Source organism: Myripristis murdjan, chromosome 2 (genome assembly GCF_902150065.1).
Source record: "Myripristis murdjan chromosome 2, fMyrMur1.1, whole genome shotgun sequence".
NCBI lineage: Eukaryota > Metazoa > Chordata > Actinopteri > Holocentriformes > Holocentridae > Myripristis > Myripristis murdjan.
In genome coordinates this window covers 15736748-15750280 of record NC_043981.1, presented here as the reverse complement: position 1 = coordinate 15750280, position 13533 = coordinate 15736748, and the positions used below count along the sequence as shown (strand labels likewise).

The following is a 13533-nucleotide window of genomic DNA, read 5'->3' as shown; positions in this document are numbered from 1 at the left end:
TGGACAACCTTGACGACTTCCATCATCAGCCTGCTACCGACCCTCCCCGTGCTGTTAGGCATAATCCACATGCTCTCCCGACTGGTTTCGCTTTGGCTTACACAGAACAGGGAGGGGATTACTGGTGTCCAAACACAAATAATGAAGCATATAAAAGGGGCCCATCAGTTAGTGCTGGGGCAAAGCAGCATCGGGCCAAAACACGGTGCCAAATTGGCGATCCGGTTCATGTCTTCAAGCACATCCATCTACCCGGACAAATGGATCTCTGTCTCTTAGCTTGATGATCACATCATTTTTTTTCCAACTAAACTTGTGTCTTTTCCCTCTGAATTAAACATTCTCAAAAGCTCAGGCTTCAGGATTGAATGGTGTCAGTTTAAAGTGAAACATTTTTTTTTTCTTTTTGCCCGGCCTTGCATGCGTTTTAACTTTAACACAGAATCCTGCTCCATCCGTATTTTCCATTCACTGCTATGGGAGGTTTATTCTGGGTCTGGGGCGGTTTGAGGCTGAAATAGACCTCTGCTCTAAATCCAGAGGTGGAGCTCCAGGGGGCTTTAGGGAGCTTTTTTAGTTGAGAGCAGGGGGGGACAAGCTTAGAATCGGTCATCAAAACGGGCTGAAATAACACAGCAGATACACTCTGACCCTGGGATTAAGCTCTGATCCTGCCACCTGAGCTGGGAAAAAATGAATTGGAAGCCACATTTTCAAGGACAATCCTTTAACACAGCAAAACAAAACTGCGCAACAATGGAAACATAAGGCATTGGATTCCTTTTTCCTACATGCATGCATCTAATATTGCGTGTAATTTGAGGCACATAAAAGGGTCATCGCATCTAGTGAAAAATCACACCACAATATTCTACGAGTCAAAACTGAATTGTTTTCAGAGCTTAAAAAGGAAGCTACAGTTTATAGGAAGTTGATACAAAACATGTGCATTAATATTTCTGACTGGGACTCACTCATACTCTCCTCTTCGTCCCCCTCGATGGTGAGCAGCCTCTGTTGGTTTCGAGGTGGCCGGGCTCCAGCTCGACCTGCTGGAAACACACAAATAAAACCAATTTCGTTGCGGCATGCCATATCCTAATCAAACTGAAACCAGAGGGAATTCTACTCTGGTGTTCTTCTTTGCCAGGAATTTTTGTACGGAAAAACTTTCGGTACATTTTTGTCATTTTTCACTGGAACAAATAAGTCTTTCTGACAATCTTAAAGAGGCCTTCATGTAATCTGTAGTCTTTATCAGCTTTTGCGGTGGCCAGTAGAAATTTTAAAACTTATATCAATAGAAGCTGTCGCCTCCAGAATAGGTTTTAACTGCATGATACCTCAGTCAATACATACACCGACAATACACCGACTGTTATGAAGCCTGTTTTCCTCCTCTTTTTTCCTTTTTTTTAATTACTGAAAGGTAAAGAGGATAAATAGAATTCATGAAAACAATGGACAGACTAATACACTGAAATGAAATTAGTTTCTGACATCTAAATGTTTGTGAACGCCGTCTGAACGTGCCTATTTTCTGATGGTTGCTAATTTCTTGCCATATATTGGGGTCATTTCTTGCTAATTTTATAATTATGGGGGAATTCTTCCTTCTGCAAGATGTTCTTGAGAATTCTTTGTTTTACGTGCATCATGGGAGAGCCACACTTCTGCGTATCCTGTATTTATTTATTTTTTTATGGTTGAATAAAATCAATCAAGCAATCAACCTCAGAGATGAAATGCAGTTCTCAATCAAGCTGAGGATTCTTATCCAAACTCAGACAATAAACAGTCATAATACGAGGCAGTTTCCTCATGAAACACACGATGAAGGCGATGACCCTTAATCTGAGAATTCCCTCTTTCCACAGGATTAAGGTAACTGTACCCTGAGGCAGCACAACACCACGTGTCTCGAACATGAGATGGGACACACACCCAGTTCACCCAGAGGTCTCAGCTATTATCTCTTCCTCTGACACACAGATAGATTCAGGAGTTCATCACATGTCCAGCGACATCTAGGTCCCTTGCAAAGCTCGTATAGAGCACAGTTTACCTCTGCAATGTTTCAAGAATTAATATTTTTCCCACATCATCAACTATTTTACCATGGGTTTTTTAACTATTTAACACAGCAAAACAAATGATCTTTTTTTTAATATCAGGGCTCCAAGGACAAAATCATTTCAAATGTGATGGGTGGCATAATAAAAGTCAAGTTTCTGGATCTGGAAAATGAAAAAGTATGAAAACCCCCAGCCAACAGTAAGATACCAAACTTCACCAAAATATTAAAGTATGTTCAGTCTGCATGTAACTGTATTTCCTCAAATAGCGGCTGGGGCCTTTATTTACCTAAAACTGCAGAGGATACGAGGCCTTTACTAGAGAAATGCCTTTATTTGTAACTTCCTGTTTCATAAGTATATTTGTTCATATTTTAGTGCAAAGCCTCCTTGTTTTCTGATCTGCTTCTGTTTTGGGCAGCTTCTTGTAAAAGTGCTTTATATCCCAGTTTCAGCGAATGCCACACCGTTAGCCGAGTGCAAGTGAAAGCATCATTTGAAGGCGTGACAGCTATACATAGAGGCTCAGCGAGTTCGGTGTGCAGGAAACTCTCGACAGAAAGTGGATCATCTCAAGAGTTACTGGACTAGATGGTGAGTTCAAAACGAAAACAGTTAGAAAGAAAACCGGACAGTGAATCCACTCTCTTTTTATCTCCGACCATGACGACCAAACCCCGGGCAACATTTATGCCAAATGATGACATTATGATATCTAAAATCCCAGATATTATCTAGCCTCAAATCACTATATTGATATAATATCATTATAGTGCCCAGCCCTAATGTAAGGTGACAAGATGCATTTGATAGACAAAAGTAAAATGTAAAAAAAATGAAAAGGTAACTGTTGAGAAGGCTTGAAAGTTATTTTTTTAAATATGTGAAGGATGAAAACTTGCTTGTTTTTTTTTTTTTTTGGTGTTACACACAGTGAGAAGTATTTTTAATCACACCAAAATGGGGTTGATTTTGTGGTAATTATCATTCCAAACAAATGACATGGGGCTGGGGAACCTTACAGCAGTTACCGTCAGTCTGACATTTTCCCACCCGCTCTCGTCTCTCAACTCCTTCTTTGCCAACGTGTCGCAACTCGTCGCCAAACTCCCCCCTTCAGCCATCAGCCTGCCTGGAGCCAGCCCTCTCAGGCGGAGGGACTCGCCTCTCGGGGTGATAAGACACACCGAGCCGACATTATTTCCTGCAGCCTAATCAGGAAACTGTCACTCAACATGTCATTCTCGCACATAAATAAATAAACTCCAGCCGGGATTAAATACAAGATAATTATTGCTGATTTGTGGGCTGAGGGTGGCAGGTTTCCGCTCCTCTGGCTGGCTGAGCGGAGTCAGTTTTCCAAAGTGACCTGGGACTCTTATTTTGGAGGGATGAGAGGGGCTGTCTTCATCACGTTACTGCCCAATCCCAATCCCACAATTTCACAACAGAGGCCATAAACTTAAAAAAAAGACCTGTGAGGCAAAACAGGTTTAGCTACCTGTAGAGTCCAGGTGTATTTTAATATATTTTCTGATATAATCTGATATAATAAAACAGCAACAGAAGCTGATCAGTGTTACTTGACAAAGATAATGCAAGAACCACTTGTGTGAACACATGCAATTGTACATGGCACGTGAGAGAAGTTACCGCATTCACCAGGTTTATGAAATATAAACCTGTTGTATTATTTCCACAATCAGACTGGATCCCTGAACATAAAAAAAAATGTGTACATAAAATTAAAAAAATTAAAATTGAAAAATTAAAATTAAAAAATAAAATTGAATAAATTAATTGCCATATTGGCCTGAGTATAAGACAATATTCATCCCTCATATGTTAGAGAAATTCATCTATCATATCTTACTCACCTCGTTTTATCCCATGCTTTAAATGCTAAAACATTATTAACAAGGTGTTATAGAAAAGACAGTATAGAATCAAATGAATTTGTTGTCCACCTCACAATATTCACAATTTTTTTCACCTTCAATCACAATCTCTGCATCCTCCTGTTTCAATATATAATGATCTCTGACTTTTAGGCAAATTAAAGGCTACTTAACATATTTTTCCACATTTGTAATCTTTCTTAAATAAACAATAAGTTCTCTTTTTTGCAAGATTAGAGAGAGAGAGAGAGAGTGCAAGGGAGAGAGAGGCCACATTTCAGCACCATGGACAGCAGCCCCAGTTTAACCAAAGATCCTCGGGTAAAGGAAGATGACCCACTACCAAAACCCCACAGAGAACCACAGGTGGTGACATCACCTGCCACCAAAGAGCAGGTGCCCTCCTTTTTCCCACCACTAGAGGTCAGTCTTCACACAGACATGGGTTTAGGGTAAAGTTCCTCTTTAAGTATTGTTTCCTGCTGCAATTCAGATGTTACTTGACGTGGTTCATGAAACCAGAGATTAAAATTACTGCCTGACAGAATGGCAATTAACATTCTGTTAAAAATGTACATTACTATTGCCTCATTGTTATTATTATTATGAATAGTAGTTATGCCAGTGTATCACAATTAAGCTTACAGTGATATATTGATTTTTAACAGTGCAGCCACACTACAACACCTTTATCGTATCATGTCTCAGCAGCAAAGCTTATCTCATCTCGCCACAGAAACTTCTGGAAGTATCATTCAGAGCGATGAACCGCTGACAGAGGCTCGTTAATTCTCCTGTGCACAGGTTCATTTGAGTGTCGAGTATTGAACAAGCAGTCAGATTAGAGATTAATGAGCTCTATTTGTGGACAAATGATAGTCTCAATCTGACGGTCGCACCCCCGCCTCCCTCTCCATACATCCATCATATAGAAACAGGCTTTATATATTCATGTTATGCCGATCTGAGGATTTATTCATGCAAAACCAGCCCAAATAGCCTGTCGTACCGCGTGTGCACGACACACTGATCGCAGCTAAACAGTCAAGCCGAGTGTAACGCATCCAGCTTCTAGCACGGGATTGTTTTTTTGTGAATTTTTTAAAAATGTCTTGACATTGTCTGGCAATCGAAGAAATACATCCTCATTCTGTGTTATTTATCCTGATTTCAGCAAAGCTAAGAATAAACAGAACAATCTAAGCTTAAGTATTGATTCAAAAATGAAATTAATAAGTACAAGCAGAATTTAAAAGCATTTAAAATATGTTTAAATGTCTTTTTGTGCTGTGACAACATGATTATTTTCACTATTTATTAATGTTTTGACTGTTTTCTTGATTAATTGATTAGTTGTTTGGTCCATAAAATGTCAGAAAACAGTGAAAAATGTTGATCACGGTGCCACACAGCCCTCACGGAAACATCGTCAAATATCTTGTTTTGTCCACAACCCAAAGATATTTAGTTTACTGTCATTGAGGACAAAAGACACCAGAAAATATACACATCTGAGAAGCTGGAATCAGAGAATTTGAACATTTTCTTATTAAAAATGACTCAAAATAATTAATTGATGAATGTCGATTAATTTCTGACCAAATGGCAAATGCCAAATACCTCAATATTGTTATTGTAGGGGTGACTGCTGGCAAGATACTTACACAAGAGATTATTGATAAACAGTCATTAGTCATGTGAATATGACAGCCAATCAGGTAGAGGCGAGTAACACAACAAGATCTGTCTATTAAGTTCAGAAAACTGCCTCCCTTAACTGTTAAGAAGCCTTTAAAACTAGAATATGACTTAAATGGCGTATCATGATATTAGGATATCCAAAAGCCCAGACGATATCTGGTATCATGTCACGATATCAAGTGCAGTTTTCATTCGCAGCACAACAAAACCTTACCTTAACCCAAGTTGTTCGCCTTTCTTAATTAAACCAAACTAATCTTAACTTAACTTTTCTCTGTGACAAACTCTTGAAACTGGCCTGATCAACTTCTTTTATTCATTCACGGTGGAGGAATCTTTACATTATTCATATCACAACACCTGACTGGTAAAGGAAGAGATATTGAGAATATGAAGCAATTTTCGATTTTTTTTTTTCTTCTTTGTCTCTGCAGGAATCCCCTGTTTAAAAGCTGGTGGTTTTCTGTGTTTTTATTCTCGGCTAAGAGTGACAAGAGCTCAATTAGACCCGACGAAATGGCTAATCTGCTTTGCCCCGGCTAGAAGAACAGAGCGAAACTCCAAACCAATGGGATTGACAGGAGAGGCCTCCTGCTCGGGTCTCCATAATCGCTCCTCTGTTGGTAGATATGGCCTTCTGCCCCACTGCCACTCAACGCCGGGGCTCCAAACATTATAAATGACAATGTTATCAGGGTGGCGGGCTGAGCGTTCGACTGGCTCTATTGTGAGAGACGGGTGGAAGGAGAGCAGGGCTTAGGTTGCCATTCCCAAGATAATGGAGGGAGAAAATTAGCTGTGGAACGACGCAAAATGTCAACAAATGTAGTTATCGGGGAAGTTTGTGTGATGTCGTCGAGAGGAGGAGCGCAGAAACTTTTGAGGATACTGAAACTGCATTTTGTTCAGTGAGGAAAAAAACCCAACATAAATCAGGGCTCCTGGTTGCTGTTTGCATGCCGATGCTGAAAGAATTATTGCTTTAATTTCACACGTGAGCACATGAGGTATCCTATAACACTGGATCTTTAATGTTCATCTTCCACGTTACATGCTGTTCACATCCTGCAGAATCACCGAAGTACAAAAAAAAAAAAAAAAAAAAAAAAATGAAATGCTATTTGTTGGGGAGTAATGCAGAGGTCCGTCCAACAAATTGGAAACAAAATGAAATTCCTGAGGATAAACAGCCGTGGGAATGGGAAGTGGCATGTATATTAAAAACGGGAATACGTGGCCTGCCATCCATGTCGTGTGGAGAATCAGCTTATCAGACAACCAGGACCAAGCAGATGAAAATCTATTTGTGCCGTCTCTCCCGCCACGCCGCGACACACTTCTGCCTTGGAGATCACGCGCCGCCGCACGACGAGCGCCACGCCTTCGCAAAACGAGCCGCTTCCTGCCTGCGACGCCGTGACGGGGGATTTGTGCCACCGGACGCCACAAAATGACCATCAACCATCTGCAGACGTTTCCAATTTTTCTTAAATTTAACCTTTAATTGTACAAAGAGGCCAATGAGAGTCAGCCACTCTCTTTCACAGAGTACAAATACAAATACATACACATACATACAAGAGAATACAAATAAAAACAAAGTAAGAATAACCAATAATCATAATTAACAGGCTACAGTTAGTTAAATCATCATCATAACATGCAATTAAACACTACAGGTAGAGGTTTGGTTAAGTTATTTAGGTTATTTATTTATATAGGTATTTATTTATTAATTCATTGTATTTGGCCTAACAAATACGGTCTCCTGATATTGTTCCTCGACATGTAGAGGAAATGGTGCATATGCATATGTTTTTACTGCTTGGGAACATCTTTTTAGCTTTTTAAGATTCAGATAATCACCTTGAGGTGCAATAATCAGCCCTATACTGGGTACATTTGTGTAGATTGTACCATGGTGGGGCAGAAATAGACTTGTACGGTACCTTTATGTCTGACAGTGTGTAGCAGTGTGGTTGAAAACCCACCACTTGACCCAGAAGATGGTCCTCTTCCACAACTTTGCTTATTCAATAACTCTAAAATATTTACTATATCACCTTAGTCAGAGTACAATAAATTAAAATCTGTATTACACCTGATTTTATACCTTTCAATTACTGGGCCAAGATCAAGCTCTCTGCCTGCCACTTTTTTTTATTTTTACAGTCAGTATGTCTTTCTACACCATTAAATTAGTCAACATAATGGTGTCTAAGGTTTGCATCCTTTACGAAAAAAACAGTAATAATATCTATTTATGAAACTCAACACATCAGATTACATATCATAACTACATAAAAAAGCGACTTCTGTCATTACTTTGCTTATAGCTCCTGTGTTGAAAAAAAGAAAGAAAATAGACAAACTGATATGAGTAAAAAAATGCAAAAATCATGTGCAATGACATCAGGAGGGATAAATCAAGAGGGTAGACATGATCTGGATTTCGCAAAATGCAGCTAAAGCAGTTAAGGAGGCAACAAATCATACAATATTGTGCATTTCTTGAGCACGGAAAATAAAGTCAGGCACATTTTCCTGTGTGAGCCCCTCGTCCAGGCCCGAGGAAACCCCGTCAGAGAGGGGCGAGGGCGCTCGGACAGCGGTAACGAGCGAATGAGCCGATGGTGACGAGGTGATAAATGGATTTCGCCGCCTCGTTCTGGCGCTGGAGGCGAGTTCCCGCCACAGCCGGAGAGGGCAAACAACTGCAAAACAACTGTCAGGGAACTATTCCAGCGCCTTAATGCAGACGGATCGATGTGGCGGGCGGGAAAAACCGCGGCCTCCGACATGCGACGAAATAAAAAAATAAATAAATAAATAAAAAACTTTCTCGAACACAGCCGGCAGCACTGTGCCTTTCTCACACACAAACTCCATTTTCCACCCATGAAATGACATTTGGAGACGTGCTGAATTTGGAGAGTGTGACATATTGATAGGCCGGCGAGAGGTGATGAGATGGTGGATGTGACGGGGCGGAGAGAGGCAACCTGGAAACACTGGAGGGAAGTGTGTGTGTGTGTGTGTAGGGCACCATCACATCCAGTGGGGAAAAAGTGTGTCAGGCTATAGCGTTAAGAAAATGAAAAGTAAAACTGTTTTGTGAGTCTATTACAAACACTTAATAGAGTATGCATTCAATTACTAAACTGTCCTAAATCAAATAATGGGATCTACAGTGTGCTTTTCCACCAGAATGTAAATCTAATTGAAGATTCGACAGAGAAAACCGACTTCATGACGGTTTGCACGGAAGTAAAGGCGCTCAACAGAGACGTCGTAACTTTATTTATATCAGGGGCCACGCAGATTACATTAATCCCAAACAAAGAGGAAAGATGCTTTGTGCCAAATTTAGTGACGAGCTCATTTCCGTCTGTCGTCGCCGGGAAGTCACTTCAACAAGCTTGACCTTTTCAGCTCGACAGGCGCAAACAGAGAGATTATTAACCTGGAGGTCTTTGGAAGTTTCTATTCATATATTAATTTATTTTGGTTATTTATTTATTTATTTTTTTAATTTCAGATTTTTTTTTTTTTTTTGTGGTGAGTGAATGGAAATGTGACATTTGCAGCAGATTAGGACAAAATCCAGTTTGTGAGTGAGAAACAAATACCAGAGTCTGCCTAACACATCCCTGGCATAATTTAATCAACCTCAAATGATAAAACGCACATAAATTAGCAGAATACACTTAAAAACACAATTCTGATTTAACTGCTAGGACTGGGATATGTTAGTGTAAAAGCACTGTGATGCTTTTATTTGTCTTAAAACACTCCAGCCTCACATCTTTTATGTTTGATGCTGCATTTTAAGATTCATCTTAACCTAAAAAGGTGATAAAACTCTGCTCCACAAATAAAAAGGTGGTTCAAATGACTGTTGGGTTTTTTTCCTTCAACACACTTCACACTCCCTGTGAGCAGAACTTGTGCTGCAGCATTACAACAGCTCTTTAATATAGGTCAGCTGCACCGGGGGTGCTGAACTACAGGAAGAAAAAAAAAAAAAACCCTCACCGCTTCTCAAGGACTCGTGGTGGGTCATCTATCTCTCTAGCATTTTCACAGGGGCTGTGTGAAATCTTTATGACGGCTTTAATTTGCTGTGCGGCCCTTACAGTGGCTCCGGGGCCAGGGGGACTGCTGTGTCGATTCCACACGCTAATGCGAGTCACTTAACCACCAGGACCTTCACGCAGACCACCGCCTCCAACCCAGCCCGGCAGATCTGAGCTGCTGACAGCAAACTATTCAAACCTGCTCTCTTCTGGGGGGGCTGACCAGAAGTGCCGGACCTCCCGAAGGTGAGGCAATGAAGTGGATTATCTGCTTCCAAACTGCGGCGGAAACAGAGGGAGCGCTCTCAAAGTTCATTGCAAATGAAAGCCTCGAGGAACGACCCTCCGACTAATGTAGTCACTTCTATCAGAGCCGAACAGTTTGAGGTCCCGCACATCACCTGAAACGACGTAACTCAGCCTTTAAAGCTGCAATCTGCAACGCCACAGCCTGAGGAACTGTTAAAGGGACAGTTCACCTATTTCGAAAAATGATATTATTACTGGACAGTAGTGGTGCTGTCTTCCTTTCATTGTTACTGAGAGGTGGATACTGGCTGGATGCTCCAAATGCTAACTGTTAGCCTCCTGCCACTGAGGTGGGCTTCCCCCCGGCTAACACACTTAAAAAACAAAAACAAAAAATACCTTATTTGTTCATCTGACCTTATCAAATGAACAAACTTTGAGTTTGATGATGTGTAGCAGAACTTTTGCAGCCCAAAATGGTGTTTGCCATTCTCAAAAATTAAATTATCAAGCCTCCTGCCAGTGCAGTGACCCAACAGAAAAGCTCATTTTAGGGCAAATACCCTGATATGCTAATTATAAGGAATAGATCCTGTTTAGTTTTTGTTATTTTAATACGTATTTTGTTTGCTCATGTCATTTTTTATTTATTATGAGACTCATTAATCACTTGTAATAATATAATAAGCAACATTATCATTGTACTTAATATATCATTATATAGGTAAGAGTAATGAGGGTATAGGCAGCATATGAATGAGAAAATCCTCCTTATTTTCCACAGTGTGTGAGGAGCACAGCTATACACGGACTTGACTTTGGTCTGAGTTATGTAATCCGATGGGAATAAGCAGTCCAAGCTACATCATGTTACCTTGACGATTCAACATATGGCCTGTATCTGCAGGACCAGATGATGCATTGGAGATCACTTTAGGACAAGAAAAGGCAAGAAAAGGCAAAGGCAGCGACTACATTTCAAAGATTTCACCGCAGCTCTAACACACAGATTTCCACCGCGATATTTAACCCGAGTCACCCTCGAGCCCGAGCTGAGCGGCGTCTCCTGTGTGAAACTTTTCCCAATTTATTCCCGCTCCTCTCCACTGTTCCGCTGGCACACACGCTCTCATTTTCATTTAACGCCGTTGCAGGTAGCCGTGGCCTCCTGGGCCTGAAAATTGCTGCCAACTCCATGCTCGTGAAAGCTCTGCTTGTGGTCGCCAACTGGGACACACGGCCCCGCGCCTTCCTGTGAGAACACCACCGTCTCACAATGTCATTTTGGTCGACGGAGAAAGAAAAACTCCTCCATGCATCCTGGGATGAAGGTAAATAAAATGTGTTCAATTCAACATCCAGCATCGATTCTGCAGCTGTTGGCCGGGGTTTTCTTTTGGGTCGGTTAGTTCGGAAAAGTGCCTTGTTTCTCTTTTTTCTCCAGTAAAGATTTCCAACAATACACTTAGGAAGGTGTCATATTCAAACACTTAATTTTTTTTAAAAAAGGTTAGGAATTTCTGTGCTTTAGTACATAATTTGGTAAAATCAACTAAAAGACACAAATTAAATAATAATAATAAAAAAAAACACCGGTGTATGATTACCTAAATGAAACCTGACCCTACTCATATTTAATAAAAAACAAAAACAAAAAAATGTACAATAGTTCTTTGTTCACAGTTCACTGACCTCCTGTGATATTTGATCTAGAAATTGAGTCCTACTCTTGCACACATTGGAAGTTTCTCCGGATAGAAGCACGAGCTAAATGCCTAATATGTACATTTTTTCACGTGGTTTCCTCTTTGCCTGAGCGGCGACCCTTCAACTCTCTGCCAAGGTAAACCCAGGTGACAGGTTCTGGCCTTGGTTCGTGTCAAGTCGAGTGTACTGGGGCTCAGTCACTTTCCTGAGGGTTTGTGTTTTTCTTGAGGTCTCGGAGGGAACTAACCCCCCCCCCATCGCGCTCGCCGACTGTCCTCCAACCCCATTCTCTCTGCATCAGTGGCCTCGCTGCTCACAACAGATGGCTATCGCTGTATTCCTCACCCGAGTCAAGGCCGGGCCAGCTCCTCCGCTATCTCCCCGGGAGAGTGAGAGAGAGAGAGAGAGAGAGAGAGAGAGAGAGAGAGAGAGAGAGAGAGAGGGGAAAGGATGGAAGCTGGGGGCTGATGTTGAATTTCACACCCCACGGCCTCGGGATTAGTGAGACCAGAGGTTGACGGACAGGCAGGTGGTGGTGGTGGTGTGTGTGTGTGTGTGTGTGTGTGTGCGCGTTAGGGTTCGACTGATATGGATTTTTCGAGGCCAGTATCGATGCAGAACAGGCGAGCTCTGTCCTCACAAGCCTCCACCTGCGCAAAAAGTGCATGTGTCGATTCATTCATGAGCGCATGCCGAGGGATATGTGCTCACCAATCGATCGACACACACACACACACTTTCTGCGCAGGTGAAGGTGTGCTGATGTCTTATAGGATCCATATGTCACAATTAGCAGGGTGACGGTTCAATAAACCCACAGTTCGGCTTGTATTGCAGTTTTAGGGTCACGGTTTCGGTTAGTTTTGTACATCAGGTAGAAAAAAAAAAAAAAAAACACAACCATTTCCATTGTTCTCTGTATTTTGTCTTATTCACAAAAATAACTATATGAAATCAACAATTATTCTTCCAAAGGCAATCAAATGTTTTTTTTTTTTTTAAGGGTTCAGTTCTACACCCCAGCTAAAAAAAGGTCCTCCTGATACCCTTTAGATAAACTAAAGGGTATCAGGAGGTTCCTACTTCTGCAAAATCCTCCTCTCATGCAGGGAGTGTATCCATCCAAGCTGCTCGTACCGGAGAAACACACACCTCATGACCTGCGGGACTCGCCTTTGCAGCAAAATTTGAGCGAAAACCTGTGTGTTTGGTACGCACTGAGCATGCGACCGGACTTCAGAGACTTGGATTACAACAGCAGGGCGAACGAGAGCTTCGCAAACAGAACTTTGGATCGCATTTTGCCGTTGTAAAATTAGGAAATCCGTTGAAGACTAAAGGCAGCATTCATAGGAAGCACTTGATAGGAAAATTATGCATTACGGGTGAAATGTCCCTTTAACCCCTTACTGTTCTGACAGTAAGGGGTTAAACACCTGACTTACTGTCTTTCAGAGGCTGTAAAGAGCTCATTTTTAAAAGGTAGAGTGAAGACACCGGTGTTACATGAAACTACACTTTGAAACGATATTGACCATAAGGAGTTTCTGAGCAATTTCCAGACAGAATGCCCATCATCAAAAAAAAAAACAGAATTCTTACAGAAATCTCCAAAAGTCCAAAATTTTGACACCAAATCACAGCCTGAATTTTTCTATGGCGTTCCTCAACATCTCGGTGTCCTAATGTAGTGTGACCATTTTTATTAACCCTCATGTGGTCAAAATGGTTAAATTTTGCACAAAATATGTGTAACAAATAATATCAACTCCAAAAAAACTCACCAAAAACATAACTGAGCATGGGAATGGCCATCATATACTTCCA

General features: G+C 41.1%; 1 protein-coding gene across 2 annotated transcripts in view; it reads right to left on the bottom strand.

The window, feature by feature from the left end:
* Window positions 1–13533, bottom strand: part of LOC115373902 (double-stranded RNA-specific editase 1-like) — a 63667-nt gene that overhangs the window by 16004 nt on the left and 34130 nt on the right. The window contains exon 3 of one of the 2 annotated variants that reach the window (XM_030072539.1): window positions 975–1052. In XM_030072539.1, the coding sequence (XP_029928399.1) occupies window positions 975–978 (4 nt within the window). In that variant the 5' untranslated portion in view covers window positions 979–1052. The remainder of the gene's footprint in view (window positions 1–974; window positions 1053–13533) is intronic. The other variant, XM_030072547.1, reaches the window with a different exon arrangement.